This window comes from Cuculus canorus, chromosome Z (assembly GCF_017976375.1).
Source record: "Cuculus canorus isolate bCucCan1 chromosome Z, bCucCan1.pri, whole genome shotgun sequence".
NCBI classification, from domain to species: domain Eukaryota; kingdom Metazoa; phylum Chordata; class Aves; order Cuculiformes; family Cuculidae; genus Cuculus; species Cuculus canorus.
Genome location: NC_071441.1, coordinates 77,904,621 through 77,926,512, shown reverse-complemented (window position 1 = coordinate 77,926,512; position 21,892 = coordinate 77,904,621). Strand labels below are relative to the sequence as shown.

Sequence of the window (21,892 nt, the reverse complement as noted above, 5' to 3'; positions counted from 1 at the left end):
CCACGTTCAGAAGAACCAGAGACAGAAGAGCTGTGTGTGACCAGTGAGGCCGTGCCCTCTGCAAAGAGTGGTTCAGGAACCTGGGAATTTCTATAGGCAATTACACCAACAAATCAGTTTTGGATCTTCCTGTACAGTACAATTAATATCAGAACAGTATTATACCGTATTTTTAGTTAACTAGGATTATGTATGTTCTTCCCAACATGTGTGGTGGGGACGCACGCTACCAAAGGCAGCAATAGCCAGTCATACAGATGAATTCCATCTATTTGTTTGTTTTCCCCATTCAGGCTCATGAAATTACAAATCAGAGTGCAGACATTAAAACAGAAGTGTCCTTTCTGGTAAAGCAGCATGACAGAAAAATTACAGGACCAGGAAAAATCTGCTGTCTTACAGTAATATCATTAGCTAAACAACAAACAACAATACCCAACAGCTTGTTCATGAAGGGCTTCTAAGTCACCAGAGACCTTGATGTCACTCTTGAAACGCCCTTTGAATAGGCCTGTTTGAAAGGAGGCATGAAGGAAAACCAAAGCCCCATCTACAGTGTAGCCCTGCTTTCAGAACAAACCAAATGTGTTTCCCTTGTAGTCGGGTTCCCAGAAATATAACCAAAAAGAAGAGTCAGATGAGGACTGATTTCTGGCAAAGTTAAAGCAAGCACAAACGTCCAGCGCACCCTCCCCCACATACTTACACGGTGCAGAGTCTTGATGTGTAAAGCAAAGCCATGCTGCTGAGAAATCATTTTTCACTCACCCTTTGGCCAGAGTTGCTATGCCAACGTCAGTTAACTTCATTCCGACACCTATAGGGCATCAAGGAAACAGCTTATGTTACACTAGCATTCCTACAAATACCTTCAAGTTCAAGAGCACTCTGCATCATGGCAGTAAATATTAAGTCAGGCTTTTTAATGTTAATTATTTGTCACTATTTATTCAAAAGATTTGAAGTCCCCCAATTAAAATAGGATGTTTGCGCTCTGCATTGCCAGCAGTTTCTAGAAATCACTCTCATATGAGCAGCTACAGATAGCAAGGTGATAAACAGAACATAAAGTGTTTCCTGGGCTCAGTCAGAGGAGGGAAGGAAGGGTTACATTTTGGTGACAGCATTTTAAGAAACACACAAAATCTTTGCCCTGCTACGTGTGCATTAATTTACGGGCTTTGTGGTTTTGAAGCTTTGCAAATTTTCCAATGTCCATCATCTGGAATCGCATATTTGTTTTGCTAATCAAATAGCAATGGCCAGTCAGCCTTATTTTTACTTTATGGGTGAAAGATCCAAAATCCTTCCCTCACTCAGTATTTCCAGAAACTCTGGATTCTAACCTGTCCCTTTGTTGCCTTGTTTACAGCCAAAATCCAGCCCTGTAGTGTGCAATTTTTTCGGCACAGGAAAATGATGGTCTCAAGCCCATTTTCCTTGCAGAACACCCTCAGAGATCTCAGCTGGTGCACCTGAAAGATGCAGCCTAGGTATGTAAATGAGAAGCCGACTGGAGAGGAAGGATGCTTCTCTTCAACAGCAGCAGGTACACAGCCCTTCGGGGCAGCCATCCCGAGAGGCTCAGACACCATTCCTGCTGTTTGGCTTCCACAGAGCAGGCAGTTAACTGATGTCTTTCATCCTTGGGGTAACACACACATACAAATAAACACAGCGCACTTAGAAGAGGCTGGAAAATGAGATATCCTACCTGCCTCTCCTATTTTTCATTCAGATCTGCACGAGATACTATATGGAACAGGCACAGGGCCAGGGCCAGGGCCCTGTCCACCTCTGGAGGAGACTCTGCCTGTCACATGGTTGTGGAAGGAGGACATTCAGCATTGCCAATCAGGCACAGAAAGCCAAGGCTAACATTGCTCCAAAGTGAGTCTCTGGAAGTTCTGCAGCCACGGGGGCTGACAGCGAGTGGTCCCCAGCCAGTATCACAGGAAAGCCACTGTATCGCCTGCCCTCAGACAACTCACCTTGCAGGTCAGTGACAAGCAAGCTCCCACTGGTCTTCTCATATACCCAGTGCTGGAAGGTGCAACACTTCTGGCCAGCCTCTGAGTCTCTCCTCAGGAAATTCACTTCCTTGCCATCCCTGACGGAGTACTTCACAAACTCCCCGACCAGCTCCTCCTCCACTGTTGCATAGGGGATGTTATTGGCAGGGCGATGAACAAGAAAAATAGGAATGATCCTGAAAGCAAGGAGAAAAAACTAATGACATCCAGAGAGGTCTGCCAGTGAAGGAGTGAGGGACAAAGTGGCCAGTGGTCTCAAAGAGTGAATGAACAGCTACCAAGTCTAAACCAAGCTATGAGGAATCTGGCTAATACTGGGAACTTCTAGGTAGCTCAGGAAACTACTTGTATTATCCTCCATGTGATTATTTCTTTGTATTACTTACAGACATGTAAACTGTTTCACAGCATACTTTCTAACATTGTCCTATTACGTCCCAAACCTAAGCCCTGCACAATAAAGGGTGCTTGCTTGTTTTACCTGCTAGCTCACATGAGCTGCTAGCAGCATCTCAGAACAAGGTGGGGAGAAGACGGTCACAATGACACAGGTTCCTTGTTGCTCTCTTACAGTCTATCTTCTCTCTCAGAGCAATGCTGCCAGAGGGGCAGTACAGGTGCTTTCAGATGTACTTGTGCTGGATCCTGCGAACGGCAGGATCGTGAGTATGTGCACGTGCTCTATATACTCTGAAAGGAGGTCTAGGAGAGTTAGTCATGGGACAGAGAACAACTCACAAGCAGAGCACTTCTGTGTAAGTCTCCCAGAAGTGGCCCATATCCAGGCTTTACTGACACCATTCATTATTTGTTGTGGTGGTATTCTACCCTTACTGTTAGAGCACATGCAGTTAAAGCCGTACAAAGGCCCTTCATACCAGTGGTTATTCTCTTCCTAAGGAACAACCACAGCACCTGTAGGCACGTGTCTAGTTCTCTCCGACTCACTCAAGGCAAGATATTAGCTTAGCTCTACTGCATCATTAAAGCAAAGAGCTTTTGTTAGTGTATAAAGCTCCATACAGTTTTGTGTTACTGCCCACTGCAAGGAGATAAATGGGTCACCAGTTAACCAAAACATTAGTATTGCTCCATCATGGAAGCATCCCAGGTAACTTCAAGGCCCAGAACTTCTCCCTCTGCCCCTCTTAAAAATGTCAGCCTGCAAGGCCACCAGCTGTCACAGGGCAGCGCTTTATCCTTCCCTCAGCCTTCTCCAACAGTCCAATGTGCACCTACAGGCTGAGGCTGCAGCTTTGAGGCTACCTCTGAAAAAGGTGGACGGCTTTTCTCATGCTCTGTTTCTCTCACAAAATGTTGCAAGGAATATCCCCTCTTTCAAATACAAGTCCGGTCTGACAAGGGCTGGCTAGCAGAAAGGAATCTAACCTTAAAATCCTGAAATTCAGAAGCAAACCAAAAGTGTATGCACATCATCGTGTTTTGCTCCTATCCGCTGTCTTCTAGCCAACTGCTCAGAAAAAAGCATCAGATCTGAACTTCCTATGTGCCCGTGATTTGATCCAGACCTCCAGTCTCTGCAGGGTACCTGCCTTGCTCTCTCTGGTATCAAACTAGGGTTTATATCACACACCAGAGGAATCTCTCAAACACAGATTTTTCCAAGAGCAATGTATTCTCAGAAAAGAGGCTGATTTACACAAATATTTTCCCTAAATATTTCACTGCCATCCCATCACTCTTTCTAATCCCCAAAGAGCTGGCTTTAAGGAATCATTCCAGGGGCTGTGTTTTAAGTGCTCTTCTGTTTCAATGGATCAGCGCAGCTGAGCAGATCTTGTGTCACCTAAACAGAGGTGGGGATTCAGCCTGCTGTCAAGCATGCAGGTCTTATCCTTGATGCCAGGAAGATGGAATTTAAGCCATCAATTGCGAATTCAACTGTACATAGTCGCCTGACACCGGAATAGCCAATCCTTTGAAAAAGATCTATTACCAAACCCTCAAGGCACTGCTTCCCAGCCTCAGAGGTGGAGCTGAACCTGTATGGAGCTGTTGGTCTGACCTACACGTACCTGGGAAATGGGAAACCTCTGAAACAAACCCAACCAGTCTTTGGAGAAACCTAGAACCGGAGTCGCACTTTCTGGCTCAAGCCTCTCCCCTAAGAAGTGATTTCCTGCCAGCATCAGAATGACCAGGATTTCTCTCCGAATTTCATTTTCAATGGATAGCGGGAAGGCCTGATTTATCTCCCCCATGGTTACTAGATGATACTGGTAGCACCACCTACTGGTGTTACTTCACCAGCACAAGTAACGTCCTCTAAATTTATATCAAAATCCTGCCTCTGGCCAGCTCTGTACTGTCTTTACTCCTTAGTATCCTTCTCCAATGGGATGGACTCTCTCTCACCACCTCAGTACTCAGTAGTACTCAGTCCTGACTCCAGCTGTAACACTGTCCTCAGGATCCCCTTACTCTTTCTCAGTAATTACTCCTGGCAGCCGGTGGGCAGCCAGGGCACAGGACAACAGGCATATGTGCAGATGTATATAAATACATATATATACTCACTCTGGTACTTCCCCAAAGCCTTCCAAGAGCTCAGCTTCAGCTGCATAGACCTTGGCATATTCTCTCGCAGTATTTTGGACATAGCATTCCTGTATCACAAACAGATAAGCCTGTGGAACATCACTCAAAACATCTGATCACCTGTCAATATTTGCAAGACAGCTTTTCCTCGCCATTCCTGCTTACCAAGGGCAGGGAATGCTCACCTGGAGGGCCAGCTTGTAGTTCTTCTGCACTAGGTCATCCTTGCTCTTGGTCCCGTACAAGATAGCATTGTGCACTTTGAGAACGCAGGAGTGGCCAGGACCGAACACTGGCACGAGGCCCCGCATCACCTTACTCCGGAAGGCTTTCCGGTGCATGCCTTCACCAAAATGAAGCTCTTCTGTCGCTATTAGTCCGTGCAGGTTCCCACCAAAATAGCTGTCGCTGATGAAATCCTCTCTGAACATGAGCTGCATGAATTCAATTTCCTCCACACCTAAAAGACAAAGACACTTTACTCTGCACAATGTCCTCCTGCAGTCAACTGTCCAAGTGAAGCACTCGACTCGTATGGTGAGTTCAGCAATAAGCCATGTGCAATGCACTATGTCTAACCACAGCACAGCAAGACATATGCAGAGTGCGATTAACCACGAATTAACATATGGGGAAAGCATTCCAGATCTCCACATCTGTCTTTCTCTCATAGTGAAGCTACCCAGCAGGTGACTTGCAAAGACCATGTGTTCACACACCACTGGCAAGGTTTTCTGCCAGCAGAGCTTTAGATTAAACACCCTGCCCTGTGCGAGTCTGTGTCTCTGCATGATGTGACACCAGGTTATGGCTCTGTACCACATGAAGTGCTCGTTCATCAAGCTAACAAGAAGTCACGCAGGGAAGTCCAAATCAACAGTTTGTCATGGCAGGCACACCATCACCCTGCACAAACCATTCTATCTTATGTGAGTGTACCTCACCCAGAAAAATCCCATGAATTAAAGCAAGTTTTATCTGTGATGGCACAGGAGAGGTGAGTGCAAAAGGGAAAGACAGTGTGCAAAAATACAATTCTGATACAATGGCTTCCATGGATTCCCATAGTTTCCCGTGGCATAACTGTCACTGTGTCACAGTCTGGCTCAGTTTCCCGCCTTTGTTCTATGTGGAAATCAGAAGCAACAAAGACTCAGCACACGTTCAAGCAGGTGTGTGTACTCACCTTCACAATTCTGAGAGCTTGAGAGATGTTCCAGCACTAAGAAGAAACAGAGAAACAGCAAGTAAAAAAATACATATGGATAGTGCTACCGGCATTATTGTTAATCAGAATTGTTATTGTAAATCAGAGCTGATATTTACCTTGTGAAGTCAGATTGAACTCTGCAGTGACCTTGCCGTACGCATTGTGCAAGCAGCAATAATACATTCCCTGGTCTTTGTTACTGGCTTTAGCTATGGCCAAAGAGACGGGAGAGTCGTCCTGGGCACTGCAACACATTAATGTTCCACATTAACACTTTGTTAACACAGATGTATCCAACAGCCCAGATTCTGCCCTTCTGCAGATTGATGTGCACGTCTGAGAGAAGACACAGTGCTTGGGCACACACAAACCAGTCAGGTTTTGGTTGTCATGGGAGGGAGATTTCCATCGGACTCTACTGTAATTAGAGATCTCTCTTACTCTAAATCTGTTCTGTATTCTACTCTTATTCCAACACTTTGAATACACTTAACCTATTAAGTTAAAATGCAATATTTTATGTTATCAAATAGATTACTTGGTATAACCACAAAAAAAAAGATAAATTCGACATCTCTGCACTGTTTACCTGTTAAAACACTGCAAAACTATCTAGCAGATAATGATATGTGCCGATATTACAATGGATATTGTAACACTGTAATCAAAATCAGTACAGTTAAAACAGTACAAATCAGAACGACATGGGAAGTTTAACCAACTCCTGCAAGTTTTTCTCTCCCCTGAAAAGAACATTCCAGAAGATGCCCTCCTGCAAAACTTTCTCAGTTTGCAGAACCGTGCATTGTGATGGAAACATCTTTTCTGGCTTTACTTTGGCTAATGTTAATTTCGTGATGAGGACCTCAGAGATGGACACTGGGCTCCAGGTGAGGGCTCATCAGAGCAGAGAATCCCCTCCCTCGCCTGCTGGGCCACGCTGCTTCTGACACAGCCCAGGATACGGTTGCCTTTCTGGGCTTCGAGAGCACGCTGCTGTCTCACATCCAGTTTTGTCCACCCATAGCCCAAGTCCCCTCTGCAGGGCTGCTCTCAGTCCATTCATCTCCCAGCTTGTATTGCTACTGCAGAATAATCACGCCAAGCTCTACATTGCATGGTAGTTGTGCCAGCAATTAGCTCCCACCACGCAGGGAGAGCCTCCCACATATTAACCAGGAGTGTTTATGTGGTTTGGCAGGGTGCTGAGCTTCAGGCTTCATTTGATCTTTTACAGTACTTGAGAGCTGGATGGGACTAGTTATGAATAGGCTGAGAGGAACTGCTGGTGATGGAACGCAAACTATGACCAATATCAGTTGCTGGAGATACGATTCTTAATTATCCCATTTAAACTTACTTTTTGCACCTATCACACCAATTCTTTTTAACAGGTCCAAGAATGAATCACTGGCATATTTCCCCAAAGGCTACTCAGAAACTGCCAGTCCTTTGGAAACGCTCACTCACCTCCTCTGCAGCTGGGCGAGTAACTTGGAATCTTTCGTCCATGTAATGGTGGAGTCACCATGAATGTCACCAAACTGGCAGCACAGCATAATATTTCCAGAGCAGTCAGGGAACAACTCCGCTTGAATTTTCTTCAGCAGCTTGGGAGCTTCAAAGAGAAGAGGAACAGGTTAGGATCAGGAGATAGATAGGGATATTGCCTCTTCTCCCAAGTGACAGGGGACAGCACAAGGGGGAATGACCTCAAGCTCTGCCAGGGGAGGTTCAGGCTAGACATCAGAAAAAAAATTTTCACACAAAGGGTCATTGGGCGCTGGAACAGGCTGCACAGGGAGGTGATGGAGTCACCACCCCTGGAGGTAATTTAAAAGACAGGTGGATGAGATACTCAGGGGCATGGTTTAGTGGTTGATAGGAATGGTTGGACTCAATGATCCAGGAGGTCTTTTCCAACCTAGTGATTCTGTGATACTGAGTGATATTGTTTTGGCATTTCAAAGGAATTCCAGAATGATTTGCAGAGGTTAAGAATACGAATCTGACAACACTGGTAAATAATCATGATGTTTTCAGATGCAGAAACCAAGGCTTTAAAATACAGAGGTTCTAAAAGACTGATTCTGTGTCCCACGCAGTCAACGGAAATGTTTTCAACGCAAAGACATTTTGAACTTACTGAATAGGGCCCAAAGGAAGTTCTAGTCTGAAAAGGCATCAGCACAAAGTAATTTCTTAATGAAAATACCTTCTCTTTGACTAAAGAACCAGCTGTTTTTGTCAGCAGAGAAAGACACCACAAAGGTAGAGCACACCATATGGTTACACAGCAGGAATTCAGATTAACCGAACACTGGTAACTAGTAGGGGTTTTTAACTTGGGACTTTAAGTCCCAAGAGATGCTCTGTGTCTAAGGTATTCTTGGAGCACACTTATCACTAAATGCCAAACACTGACCATTGTGCAGGACAACCCCAGAATCGCTCAGCTTACACAAAGAGAGCTCTCTGCCCAGCCTGGGGAAGGTCCTGACAACATGGCTGTCTGCTAAGAACTGGCTCACAGAATGCTCCAGAGTCTTCTATGTGTGGGTATGGCATGAGCAGGAGGACAGAGGGTACTTGGAAAGAACGGGAATCAACATGTACTTAGGGAACGGTTTTCGGATCATGACACATCCCGGTGCTCAAGTGAGCTATCCCTGCTAGATGTAAGGGCTGTAAAATGCAGGACGTTATGTTTCCTACTGCGTTCATTCTGGGCTGCTGCACTCTGAATGAGCTGGTATGACACATCTCCCTCAGCATCCTATTCCCGCAGTCTAAGTTTCTCCAGCTGAAGGAATGCTCGATCCAACTCAAAGGGTCAGGCACCTGGAATGCGCTGCTATGTTTAACTTGTAGTCACTTAAGTCCTTAGGCCTAAGAAACTTGCTGAATCAGGACTAAAATGATGCTGACAGTATGTGACAGAACTAGAAATAGAACTAACGGCTCCAGACTCCCTGCTCAACCATGAAGTTGTCCCTCCTGTGACAGAATGTAACACAGAAGAGACCACGGAGGATACACCAGAGTAATCACATCAGCATCCACAAAACTCTGGGCAAAGTCCTGCACAATCTCTGAGGATATCCAAACAGATACCCAGTTTAGTCTCGGCTGACGCAAATCAGAGGCAGCTTAGAAATTCAGTCTTATCTGATGCAAGCCTGAATGATCACTGCATTTCTCGAGCACAGTCTCAGTTACACAGAAAAAGATGGGGCATTTCTCAGGAATTTCAGCATGCTTGCTTGGCTCTGAAGGCATGTGTCACTCCTCCCACTCACCTGGGTCTCTGGCAAAGGACATGTCTTTCGACAGAGAGAAGTCTGGGGATTTTAAATGTGATTAGAAAAGTAGAACTCTCACCAGACCACACTGCGATCAGAATTGCTGAAGAGCTTCATAGCTGTGTACCTGACCTGTAGTCACTGTTCAGTCTTGCTCTGACCTATTACATTGTTTTACGAAGTGAACATGAGATGCAATGTCAAAAGGCTAAAATAAGACCTCCGTCCTCACAAAGGCCCAACAGAAAACACAAGTGCCTCGTCTGTCCAAGGTTACACTACTGCTACTTCTGTCTGCATTCTATTTCACCTGGCAGCAACCTCCTGCCCTGAATCTCACCTCAATTACAAGTTTTCTGTGTTTAACATTGCTAATTTCATCAGTGTCATTTATGACCAATGGTGAGGAACAGGAGTGCAGAAGCAGCCGTCAGCCATCACACAGGACTGCAAAACACCAGGTTTGTCAGAGGCACCCTCCTAATGACGGTGGCACTTTGCTAGCAATAAAACCACCGGGCAACTGAGGGAGGCCAGCTGCACTGGGCAGCCCCAGAGTAGCAGTGTCACTGGGAACTGGCCCTGTGGGAACGTAACAATGTGCAAGTCCTGGGCTTGCAGATGTGATACTGTGTAGTTCTGTGGTACCATTCTTAGATGAAAAGTTACTCGAAGATACAAAGGAAGAAATGACTGTTGCAAATGAGGTAAAAGCTCCATAGATGTAACCTATTTGTCAGGCAGGAGCAGGTTGTTAGGGAGGGTTCAGCTCTGTGGCGTGGGCACAGCACCAGTCACAAACTCCATGGAACTGGGAATCAGAATCGGTGAGGGCAGGACACAGGACTTAACAAGGGAGGCTTATCGTGTGTTTAATGAATGGGAATTCTGTACTGCAGCCACACTGGTGGGAAAGGACAGGAATGGAAAGCAGCTTCTCTTACCTTTGCTCTCGTTTTTCACAATTAGTCTCCTTTGCTCTTTTCTATCCTCTTTATGAATCACACCCGCCTCACTCTTCACAGACCTTTTACCACAGCTGGGATCCTTCCCAACAGTTCCCCTCTCCTCCAGACGGGGCTTTTTGGACAGTGTTGCTGGCGGTAATTTCTTCTTAGCTCCAGCAGCCAGATGCCCACTCTTTGCTGTCTCTTGTCTACACTTGCTGTGCTCAGGCTCAGCAGCAGTTGGCAATGTCTGATAGGATTTTAGTCCTTCTGGATTTCTTAGACTTTCCTCATGGACTGGGAATGGATCATATGTGGGTGATGCTGAGGAGAATGGCTGAGTTCTGCTGCAGGGTCGCTGCTCTCGAAAATACTGGTTATTCCCTGAATTGACTGGTGGCAAATGAACTGAACCTCTTACTGCACTCTCTGATGCCATGGCTTCTTCCTCTTTACCAGACGCAGGAGACTGAATGGAATGATCTCCTCCAGCCAGCTTGCCAGGAGAGATCCAGTCAGGACAGGGCTGCTGACTGCCAATATTCCCGGTCTGTCTCTGAGCCTTGGAGAAAATTAAACTGCGAGAAGGAGACTTCACTTCAGCTTCACATGGGTTACACTCAACAGCTCTTTGAACCTCTAGTGTGTTTTCACACAAGATTGCTCCCTCCTTGTTTTCTTTGGGCTCCCTCTGGAGGTGATCCTGCGATGCTCCCCGTACACTCACACTTCCATTCGCTCTGACTGCAGTTTCTGTGGGCTCTCTTTTCACCTGGTTTCCTGCACCAGGACACCCCACTATGGACACACGGGTACAAAGACCCTCTGGTTGGCTCACAGGTGTGGCAAGCAGCAACGTTTCTCTTGCAGTCAGCTGTTGGCTACCTAACCCATCACTGCTATCTCTACATGCCCCGTCTGCCACGCTGTGGCACTCACATTGAGCCTTTCCATCCAGCGGGGCACCCACTGATGTCACACTCAAAGAACTACGTGTCTGATTTTTGGAAGAATCTGTTTTTATCTCTTCAGCAGACTTGAAGGCACTGGCCACAAAAAATCCAGGTTGTTCTGCTGTGTTCTGAGGGAAAACGGCAGCCTGGCTCTTTGAAACATGACTAACTCCTGACTCACAGGAAGCCTCAACTACACAAATCTCTCTCTGTCCTTTTCCTGAGTTACGTGGTTCATATCTGGGCACTTCTACATCGAGATCTCTTAACAATGGATAGTCGGAGGAGGGAGTGAGCACCTCTTGTTTTTCTATTTCTGTCAGTTGGTCTGTATTTTGGGGCACATTCTTATGTGTTATGGTTTTGGCAGTCCTAATTAAATCAGGCAGTTGCATAACATTACCGTATTTCTGTGCATTAGAAACAACTTGAAATTCCTGACAGCCATGACTTTTTGAAAGATGGCAACTGTCAAGATTACTCTTGGTTTGTGCATTCAAGTCTGAGTGATTGCCTGTTTGTAAATTCCCATCAGAACTTTTAGGTATAGTGCTAGCAGGAGAGTGCTCTTCATGTGCAAACTGGTTGGTATTTTCACTGGGGAAAACATCTTTCTCTTCAGGGCAATGAACCAGGTCTTTTGGTGCTGGACGATAGGCTCTAATATGACACCCTTGCCCAGTTCTAGGCTCATTTACCAAGGATATGCGGTACTCAGTGTGAAACAATTGTCCAGTTGGCCCACGTGACCCATCTGACACGTAAGTAGGCTTCTCATTGTCACAAACTAAATTACTGCCCTGAGAACTTTTTAATCTTTGGGGAGAACCTGCCTCCCATGTTTGTGAAGCATTACTAGTGGCAAGCCTTCCTTCCCAAGGAAAAGCCGTTTGAGTGGACTCATTACTGTCAGTTAGTGTTTCATTGGGCTTCGGTTCCACGTGCTTCCCTGTGTTTAAGGCGATACTGTCTGCTGAAACACAAACGGATGGTGTTTCCATTTTACTTCTAGTGCTAGAATCCAGACATACACCATCTGTTCCAATCACTTGTGCAAGACAAATGTTTCCTACGGATACACAGTTACACGCTTCATCTGCTTTAAGCGGGATACTAGAAACGTCGCAGTCTTCTTTCTCCATTCTCCATGTTGTTGCTGGCTGCATCGTAGTGCTGCGGCTTTGTCCTTGACCAACAGGTTCTTGATGTTCCATCACATTCATTGGCAGAGGATAACCAGAGCAGGTCTCCTGCGCAAGGTTCAGCTCTGTGGCTCCAATAGCTGTCACCCTAATATTTAAACTCGTGATGCCCTGGGTTGCAAATGGGATTTGGCAGTCAGACTCATCTTCATGAAGAAGTTTCCACAGCTTGTCATGCACTGCAGATACATCAGCGTCTCCTTTGCACCCAGGTTCTCCAGATTCCAGGACTGACTTGAGATTAGCTTTACAAATAATGTCAATTTCTCGTGCACAGAAGACTTCTGGGTGACAACCTTCTCCCTTATCACAAGGAGCTTGGTGCTGAGAACCGGTCTGTACAGCTCCATGTTTTGCTTGTAAGGCCTTTTCAGTCCAGAGCATTTCTGAGGGTGGATGGATGGTTCTTGCACTCTCACCACTCACGAAGATACCTTTCTTTTCTATTTCAGACTCCTTACATAGTCTCTCGCAATTCTGGGTGAAGAGTTTAAGATTGGCACCTTGATTCTACATGGAAAAAAAAAGAGAAATGTCATTAAAAATCAGAATTGCTGCTTGGCACAGGCCTGCACCAGAGGGCTGGCCTGAAATGTACCTGATTGGTGTTATTTATTTATTTATTTTTGCATTTGTCAACAATCAAGTTTCTGACTTTTCCCTGTCAGCTTAGTGAAAACAAACTAACAGCCTTGAATGCTGGCGAGTTTCAGATCTGGATCCAAATGCTGAGAAATACAGATTCTAATTGAGATCAACGAATCACACAGTCCAGCTATTTAGAATCGGATAAAATAAAACAATGCAAAGCAGTCACGTCTGTGCCTTTTGCAAACAGCTGGAGCGTCTCACCATACTGACGTCACTAGTACATAAACCAAACCAATGAGTTTCTGGAACTACTCAGCCTAGGTCTGTTGGGAACTTGCCTTCCCCTTCACTGCCACCATGGGCATCATCATCTGAAGTTTCACAAAGATGCTCTCTTAATGTATATCAGTCTGAAGAGTTCCAGAGAACACACTCTACGTCTGCCACGCTGTGTACATGGGAACAAGACGCCTACCAAGAAATGAACATCTCTGAGGCAGTTTTAAGCAGTCTCTGCTATTTGTCTTGGGTCACCTCTGACTCCTTGAGGAGAGGAGTCCCGTTTCAAAAGGCAGTGCCAGATCCTAGCACTGTCTGAGTGGGGAAGAATTGCTCAGCATACGGTGTGTACAGCCCTCCTCTAGCAATGAGGCAGGTACTGTGGCCTCAGGGGTACTGCTGGGAAAATCAGGGCTGGAAACAAAAGCCCATATTCTTCCTGCATCTCTTTTATCCTTCTACATGAAAATACTCCAAATTGTCACTCCCTGTAGAAACAATCCACTCTTCAATTAAACTAAGCTAAGCTGAACCCGGTTGATGCAAGGAGTGCAGCCCTTAGTACAGAGAACAACTGGCTGCTGTTTGGGCTTGCATGGGACAAAGAAAGCCCTGCCTGGCATACAAAACCTGTTACACTCTCTGCCATTCCCCTCAGGACTGAACCTTCACTCTGAAGTTTTTGTTCTGGAGGCCTTGCCAAACTCTTTTCTCTAGCCCTCTTCAGCAATAAATCAATTCCACAGCAAACCACAGAAGGAAAACCCCACAATTTTTTACTAGACAGTAATACATCGTTTACTAAATGAACTGTGCTTTAAGCTTTCAGTTACCGTTCACTTGCCAGAACCTGTAAAAAAAGAAAGCAATTTAGCAATCAGCCTTTGAAAAAAATATTTACTTTCAAATAGCCCTTGACAGGATATAACAACATGGACCTCAGGAATTAGTGACCAGAAAAGCTGGAGAGGAGATAGGACAAGGGGGATTGGGTACAAACCCGAGAAGGGCAGATTTAGACTAGACATTAGGAAGAATTTCTTCACCATGAGAGTGGTGAGACACTGGAACAGGTTGCCCAGGGTAGTTGTGGATGCCCCATCCCTGGGGTGTTCAAGTCAGGTTGGATGGGGCCTTAGGCAGCCTGATTTAGTGGCATGTCCCTGGCAGGCAAGTTGGAACTAGATGATCTTTAAGGTCCCTTCCAACCCTAACTATTCTATGATTCTATGACTCTATGATTCTACGTACGCCATGTGTCTTAACAGGAGGCTGGTTCTTTCTTGCCTGACTTAGGTGACACAAGCAGATTGTAGAGGAGCTGTGAGAAGCTGCCCACACTTTCCTTGCACTATATAACCAGCAGTTTCCACATAGGATGTTTTCCAGACCACATAATTTTGAGCCTACATCTAACTTTCATCTTCGCTCACACGCGTCTAAAACCCAGATTTTGGTTTGTGCTCATGTCTAGCCCTTTTGTGCACACTTTCACGCTTAAATGTTTATTCAAGGTAAAGTTTTGCTTATGGGGACACAATGGAAGAAGCACCTACAGAGTACTGCGAATAAGCGCCGAACTGGCCCGCGTGAAATCTGGCCATGGCACGCACAGTAATGGAACAGCTGCTCTGTGTAAGAGCCCTCTGGGATTTGAATTACTGTACTGCTTGGAAAGAAATGGAACAATGCTTCTTGCAGACCCCGGGAGTACACTGTCAGGAAACTCTCAGCAGGTTCACTTCCACAGGGGGGGATTCCCCAGCATAAGGACATTACGTGCTGCTAAAATGTGACTGGAATTGTATGCACTGTAAAACCAGAGAAACTTCTGGATGTTGTTCAGGCAGAAGAACTCTGTGATTTTTGACAGCCTACAACACCCCGGGGTGAGACTGAAGTCAGTTGGCAACCCAAAACCAGGAGACATTTATCCCTCAACAGTATCAATGGAAAAAAGCATGGGGAACTGAGAAATGTTTTTTTCTGTGCAATTAGCTACGCACCCTCAAATCAGTACAGTTCATGATAAGATTATTCGTGATTTAATACCATACTTATGTATTTATATACCTTGGGTCTTTACTACGTGAAATGAAAAGTACAATCCAGTGGTCCCATGGAGCATCACATCAGTCTGTACCACCACACTGACTGACTCAGCTGATTTCCTACCAGCAGCATAAAACGTGCAAGTACACGGAGAGAACTGCTTCAGGCTTCTTATTTTTCACTGTATTTTATACTTCAGCTGGCATATCTGACACTTCCATTGCTTCATTTTTAAAAACCAAAGCTCCACACACCTCTGTAAGCTGAACTCTCTGGATTAAAATTTCCTCCGTTACAAATTCAGAGCAAACCCTGTTGGTTTGGTTTAGACTGCCAGCATCATAAGTGGATGGCAATTTTGTCCTTTGAGTATAACTGAAAAGGCAATAAATCAAAACATTCCCTGCCCACAATAGGTACTTGAGAAACCCTCTGGACTGCGAAGCATTGCTCCGGTAAGAGCTGTGCAATGGCCCACATATTGGGTTTCGCTCTCCAGCTGTCCAGAGCCCTGTTAGCGCCTCTCACCATTATCAGTCTCTCTATAATTAGAACAGCTCAGGGTTTAGCTGGGCCCTTCTCAGACCCAGATTTCCTTCCCAGCCGCAGCTGTCATTCAGGAGTACATGATAGGAGCTTTCTAAGTAATGGGAATTTTACATTATTTTGTGACAAACAAGCATAAAATGCATTAACATTTGTGGAGCCGCTCTTTCCACTAAATGACAAACACTTTACTTACCTTGGGCGAGACGGTTTCATCTGGCATCTGCTTTTGCTCAGGAAGGCCCTGTGTGCTCTTCCCTTCCCAGTCACAGCCTTTATCTGCCTCTTCCATATGACTCAAGTCAGCCCGCATCTGCAAGCCTGCTGTCGCCTCAGGGATGTTTGTTGAAATTAGTCCTTCCTGACTGGGAAGCGGAGCACTGCAGTCCCTAACCTCTGCAGCAGGCTGGAAAGACTGTCCTATGCTACTTACATATCTGCAAAGCTCTTTGGGGTTCAAGAACTTCAAAAGATTTCTTCTCAGACTCTCTGTTAGGGTACAGATAGCATGCCGTGCATTTTCTTCTGGCAAGTCTCTCCCCTCTTCCTCCAGCAGTAGCGAGCTTTCTCCCAGCGAGTCTGTGTCCGTGCAGTTTGCCGTCATTGTCTCTGGAGCCTGGTTTGCCAAAGCACCACCTACACTACCAGGAGCGGAGTCCACCTCGGCGTGTGTGTTATCCTTGTGCTTCAATCTGTCGGGTGAGAAACCTGCAGCTGAGCGGCCACTGCCATTATTTCCTTCTTCAGCTCTGGGATGGTCACTTCCAATGGCTGCAGATCCACCAGGCACTTTACCCTTCTCTTTGTCTTTCACACTGGTACCTTTATCTCGGTGGTGTCCAACGGTTAGAGTCATCTCTGCCTGCAGAGCTGTTTGGCCGAACGTGGAGGGGTCTCTCCTTACATTTACTCCTTTGAATGTTGAGTGATGCCCACAGAAGCCAATGATGGTATCCATAGGCGTAGTGTCATCTGACACTTGGAACACACAAGGCATTTCACTGAGGAAGTAAGCACACCCATCACAATCCTTACCCAGTTTTAGATCACCTTCATCATCACCGTCTAATAAGAATTGCAATTTCTTTTGCCAGATTTCATTTTCACGTTCCGTCAGCACATCTGAACATTCAAAATACTCCAGGTCATCATCAGAACAGTCATCACTCACATTAGGAATTATCTCTGCATAACTCTCCAGAGCAGCAGCAGGATTTTCAGAATCGCCCTTTACAGAACAACTGTGATTTACTACTGGAGTATCTGCCCACTCACTGAACAGGGCACTCGTGGCTAAAGGTTTACCAAGCCCAGACTTTTTGCACGCCTGGACATCTGCCAGAGACTGACCAGACACAGAGCCTTCCGTGCTAAGGCAGCAGCTGTCTGTGTGACAAGTGACTGCACTTGCTGGGCAGGAATGCACCTGCCTGCAGCCACATTTCTCTGCCTCTCCAGTAGTGTCACTGACCATACTGTTAAAATGAATTAGATCATCACCATTCTCAGACAAATCCCTCAGGCAGGAAACATTTCCCTGGGTTTCAAATACATTTTTTACACCCATGCTGTCTTCCATGTTAGGCAAACGTCTGCAGGATCTCTGGAACGGGGACAATGCTTCTGCTTTTTGGAGCTTCTCAAGCAGTTAACTTCTGGGGTTTTGAAGAGTTGGAACCTGGTGAAATCAACAGGGGATCCCCCTCAAAGAGGTAAATCTCGTGTTGGGCAAAACGTTTCTCGTTCCGCTCATTTCACCCTGAAGTCTCCCACATCATTTAGGTCAACAGCAAATTCTGGGGTGGTCTGGGGTCTGTATCCGATTCCAGTCCAACAACAGCTGAACAGCAGATCATTCTGTCAAACTGCCTCCAGGTACTGTTCAGTAGAGTGTGGACTGTATTCCGCGCACCTGCAAATATAAGACAATTGACATTCAAAATTCCTTTCAGGTTGGGAATATGTATTTTATAAAATTGACCAACTGATACAGTTGCAAGCATTTTCAAAAAAAAAAAAAAAAAAAAAAAAAAAGAGAGAAACCATTTTGTTAAAATCAAGCTCAACCATTACAGCACTAACTATAACTCAGCTATCCACACGATGAGACTTAACAGCAACACATCGTGGCTCTCCGAAATTATCTGTGCCAGGGAAACCAGCTCCTAGGCCTGCCTGCACACACTCATAGAAGCATAAGCAGGTTTTAGTGCACATCGTTCAGACATTCCTAGATGTAAACCACAGTCTGCAGACAATGTAAATGTTCACAGGCACATAACTCTTACAGGTACCAAGCTCCTGCTGTTTTGGTAGGCACACTGGCACACCTGCAGGCTATTCCTGGGGCTGGCATCACAGGGACAGAGATTCCAAAGCTTGCTTGCAGAAATACCTGGAGCAGTCAGCCTGGTTAGATTTCACAGGGCTGTTTAAAGCAGAGCTATTGCACTTCGGCTCGGTGTCTGTAATCCCTGTGGGGAGAGCACAACGAAGCAGGCTGGTTGGCTTCACTCTCCACTTATACTGAGCCCCACATTTTGCCACAGCAAAATGGTGCGACAATGCAGGATTTACATAAACCCAAACTGAAATACACCAAAAGGCTTCCATTAACTGAATCCAACGAAATATGGAATTATCCCTCTCTTCTTGTAAAAAGCCCTTGCTTCCTAAGCATTCCAAATCTTAGGATTTTGGCTACTTGAGATGTCCCTGTGTATTACTAGAAGCACCACAGGTCATTCCTCACCACAGTGTACCCATACTAATCCCGTCAGGACTCTTCCCCACCCAGGATGCACTCATCAGGGAAAGTGGTGTATCTGAACTGAGTTTCAAGTACATTTGATCTCACAAAGGATGCCAGACCACAGGTCTGAAAAATAGTGAGCTATTTTTACTCACAGAACTGGTATGGCATGAAGAACAGCAGGAAAAGCTTCCTTGCCATCCTGCTAATCTAATGGAGCAATTTAAAGACACCTCTATTCCTTCTCTCTGCTTCTCCTGCTGTGACCTTTTCAGCCCATGCCTCTCTCCTTGCGACAGGCACCAGCCACCAGCTCCCTCACACAGCAGCCTTTCCCGATGCCCTTCCAAGCACTGCGTAGTGCTCTGCTGGCTCTCTGCAGAGCCACAGGCAGAGCAGACACTGGACCTGTTGGCACCCAGCTCTGTGCCACAGCCCACCACAGACACTGATCAAAGTCAGCTCGCACGAAAAAGACACGGGAATGAGATTAGTTGATTAGAAGGATCAACAGCAAGGGTCTGGCCTGGCTCACTGGGAATCTGCCTCTCATGTCAAGAGCACAAAGCAGCTCTGTGTTCTTTTCCTTCAGGCAAACCCTGCCACAGATACCTTTTACAGAGCTGTGAGGCTGCCGGCTTCACCAGCATGGGGCCACTGGAGTGCGTGGCGTGAGGCGACCTCAGTGCTTCTGCTGTGTAAGGAGTAAGAAGGGGGAGTGGAAGAAGGTAGTGAAAAGGCAGTAGCAAGGAAAAATGTTTGTCCATTTAGTCTTGGAATTAATTGGCAAAGGCCCAGCATCCAAGGAAATGCAAAAGACCGTTTGAAGATCGAGCCTGACGTGCCACAAAGGTGCACTGTCAGTTTGGTGGTGCAGCTGGAAATCTGCCAGAAGACACAAAACAGCTTCGCATTTGCGGGAGCCATCCTGATCACAGTGGCTTGGCTGGAGGTGTGTGAAACCACCAAGGAGAAACAGGAACCACTATGCAGAGTGTTGGTGACACACAGCAGATTCAGGGTACTGTTTGGCAGGGCCTGTAGCAGCAGAACAAAGGGGAACAGTTTCAACCTGAAAGAGGGGAGATTGAGACGAGATCTTAGCAAGAAATGTTTTGCTGTGAGGGTGGGGGGAGACACCAGCACAGGCTGTTCAGAGAAGTGGTGGCTGGGGGAAGCTTTAAGGGTCCCTTCTCACCCTCTGTGATTCTATGATTATCGCACAGCAGGTCTAGAGTAGGAAGCCTGTGTGGAGGCTTCTGCAGCTCCCACCATCGAGTCTGAGAAGCAGCCTACTTCAAAGCCCACTGGAACACAGGCTTCTCTGCTGAAGAGGACAAGAAGAGGACAGCTAGTGCATACTGTCGTGGTTTTAATTAATGCAGACCCCTCTCAACCAGCCCTGTGTCAATGCTCTATGCTTGCTTCAAACAGGCATTAACTACAATCTAGATCTTCCCCTTCTGCCACCCATCTCAGGGCTGTCTCTGCTCCGCAGGCACAACCCCAGGGTCTGATGATGCCTTAGCTCACTGCCCTAGGAACAAGGAGTGAGGGAAAACAAGGAAACAGGAGCAGGAAAACGGCAACCTGAGAATCACAGAACCATGGAATAATTAAGGATGGAAAAGACCTCTAATATCATCCAGTCCAACTGTCAGCTGTGGTCAGTCACACAGATTGAGGTGAACAGAGAGCAGATGAAAACCTGGAATGGTCAGATTAACAAGGCAGCAGCAGGCAGCAGACATCTGTAAGTGCCTCATCAAAATCCTTTTATGGCAGGAAATAAACCAAAGTGTCTGTGAAAAACAATCAGTTTCAAATAATATCATGCCAAAGAAACTTATTCGTATTGAAAAAAATGGTCTGAAATTCCAATTCTAAATTTAAAAAAAAAATTGATTGTTCAAAATTATTTTCATTGAAACGACATTATTTTTCAGAATTTGAAACTTATTTTTTTAAATTAAAAATGTTCACTATTTGAACGTATATTCCAATTGACACCAAAACATTTTTGAAAAATTACACTTTACTGTCGTAGGAACGGGTTTTAAATGAGTTTAACTTTTAGGAACAACTCTTTTGCAGGTGGTTTTGGACCCAAAGTCGCTTGATGATTTCAGAATGGTGGACTTCACCCCAACGTCAGCAAAACACTTTTAACACTTTTAAAATGCACAAATCTGATTAAAATTTAAAAGCGACCATTGATTTTCCTCTCTCGCACCACATTTTTTCCTGCTTTATTTAGTTGTAAACAAAGTGGCAAACTTCCTTTACAAGCAATTTTACACTCCCAGAAGTTATTTCTACAGAAAACTTGTGTATTTCACAAGTCCAGGAGGGACTTTGTGTCCTTCTGGGAATTTGTGCCCTTCTGGGATTCATGTCCTCTAGAGTCAATGGAAAAAAATCCCCTTTATGACCTCTCTGAAGCTTTTTCTTTAATTAATGCCTATTGATCCTGCAATCTCGGCTCCCCATGCAGCCCTCCTCAACCCACGCCCTTATCAATCAGGATTTATTCCTATCTCCAGGATGCACTGGCTCCGGTCCCTCTTGGAGAACCTGCCATCCTTACCCATGAATGGTCTCCCCTTATCACCACCACAAGAGCTCTTGAGGACCACTCTGTGAATCCTCAGCCCTGGCCTCATCCGTGCCCACGCCTCGGACAGTGCTGTGGCACAATTAATGACACAAATGCACTCTGACAACAAAAGCATTGTCTGGGTACAGTAAAAGCTCCACTCTACGTTGGCACATCAATATCCCTGTCCACATTCTGCAAACGTCCCGCTCTACACCCACACAGTACAAAGGGTGGGAAAGGAGAACCAGCGTTAGCCCACACAACGGGCTATCTCGGCTGAACACAGCAGGAGTGGGATCAACAACCCTCCTATGTTTCATGGTAAGAAATATCCTTCTATCAACCAATCTTTTGGTCTCTTTATACGCAGCTGACACCGGGTCTAGGACACCTGAAAACACAAGAAAGACGGACACTCACATAAATAACATGTGTAACGGCCTGGGATCACACAGACCATGCCTGCAGTAACCCATCTGCCACCGTCCACACTGGGAGCCACACAAAACCCATAAGAGCCCTTGAGGGAAGGGTTAACATTCACAGACCTTGCAACACCCAAACCTACACAGAGACAACACAACCCTCTCCTTTGTATGTACCTGGATATGAGGAGGGTGTGGAGGCAGGCATAAACACAGTCTATTCACGGGTTCTTTTAACACCTCTCCATTGGTTTGATCCTGTCTGGGAAGTTACTGGATTATTTGCTTACTTGCATCACGGTTTATTCACAGATATCCTTTACAGAGGTGTGTTGGCAGGCAGCTTAGCCACAAAGCAACTGGCAGATACAATCGGACTGCGTTTGAGATAGACATAAACAATCTCCAAACCAGAGCACCAGTAATCACCAAAACTTTCTTT

The 21,892-nt window shown here is 45.7% G+C and overlaps 1 protein-coding gene across 4 annotated transcripts in view; it reads right to left on the bottom strand.

Annotated features, from left to right (window-relative positions):
• ALPK2 (alpha kinase 2) overlaps nucleotides 1-21,892 on the bottom strand; it is a 32,427-nt gene that overhangs the window by 6,510 nt on the left and 4,025 nt on the right. Inside the window, exons 2-11 of one of the 4 annotated variants that reach the window (XM_054053350.1) lie at nucleotides 18,005-18,148; nucleotides 15,871-17,586; nucleotides 10,049-12,716; nucleotides 7,273-7,420; nucleotides 5,919-6,046; nucleotides 5,779-5,814; nucleotides 4,778-5,052; nucleotides 4,572-4,660; nucleotides 1,992-2,209; nucleotides 769-817 (exon numbers count right to left, since the gene is read on the bottom strand). In XM_054053350.1, coding sequence (XP_053909325.1) covers nucleotides 769-817; nucleotides 1,992-2,209; nucleotides 4,572-4,660; nucleotides 4,778-5,052; nucleotides 5,779-5,814; nucleotides 5,919-6,046; nucleotides 7,273-7,420; nucleotides 10,049-12,716; nucleotides 15,871-17,253 — 4,994 coding nt within the window. In that variant the 5' untranslated portion in view covers nucleotides 17,254-17,586; nucleotides 18,005-18,148. Of the gene's footprint in view, nucleotides 1-706; nucleotides 818-1,991; nucleotides 2,210-4,571; nucleotides 4,661-4,777; nucleotides 5,053-5,778; nucleotides 5,815-5,918; nucleotides 6,047-7,272; nucleotides 7,421-10,048; nucleotides 12,717-15,870; nucleotides 17,587-18,004; nucleotides 18,149-21,892 lie in introns of all 4 variants that reach the window. The other 3 variants (XM_054053352.1, XR_008447614.1, XM_054053349.1) reach the window with 3 other exon arrangements.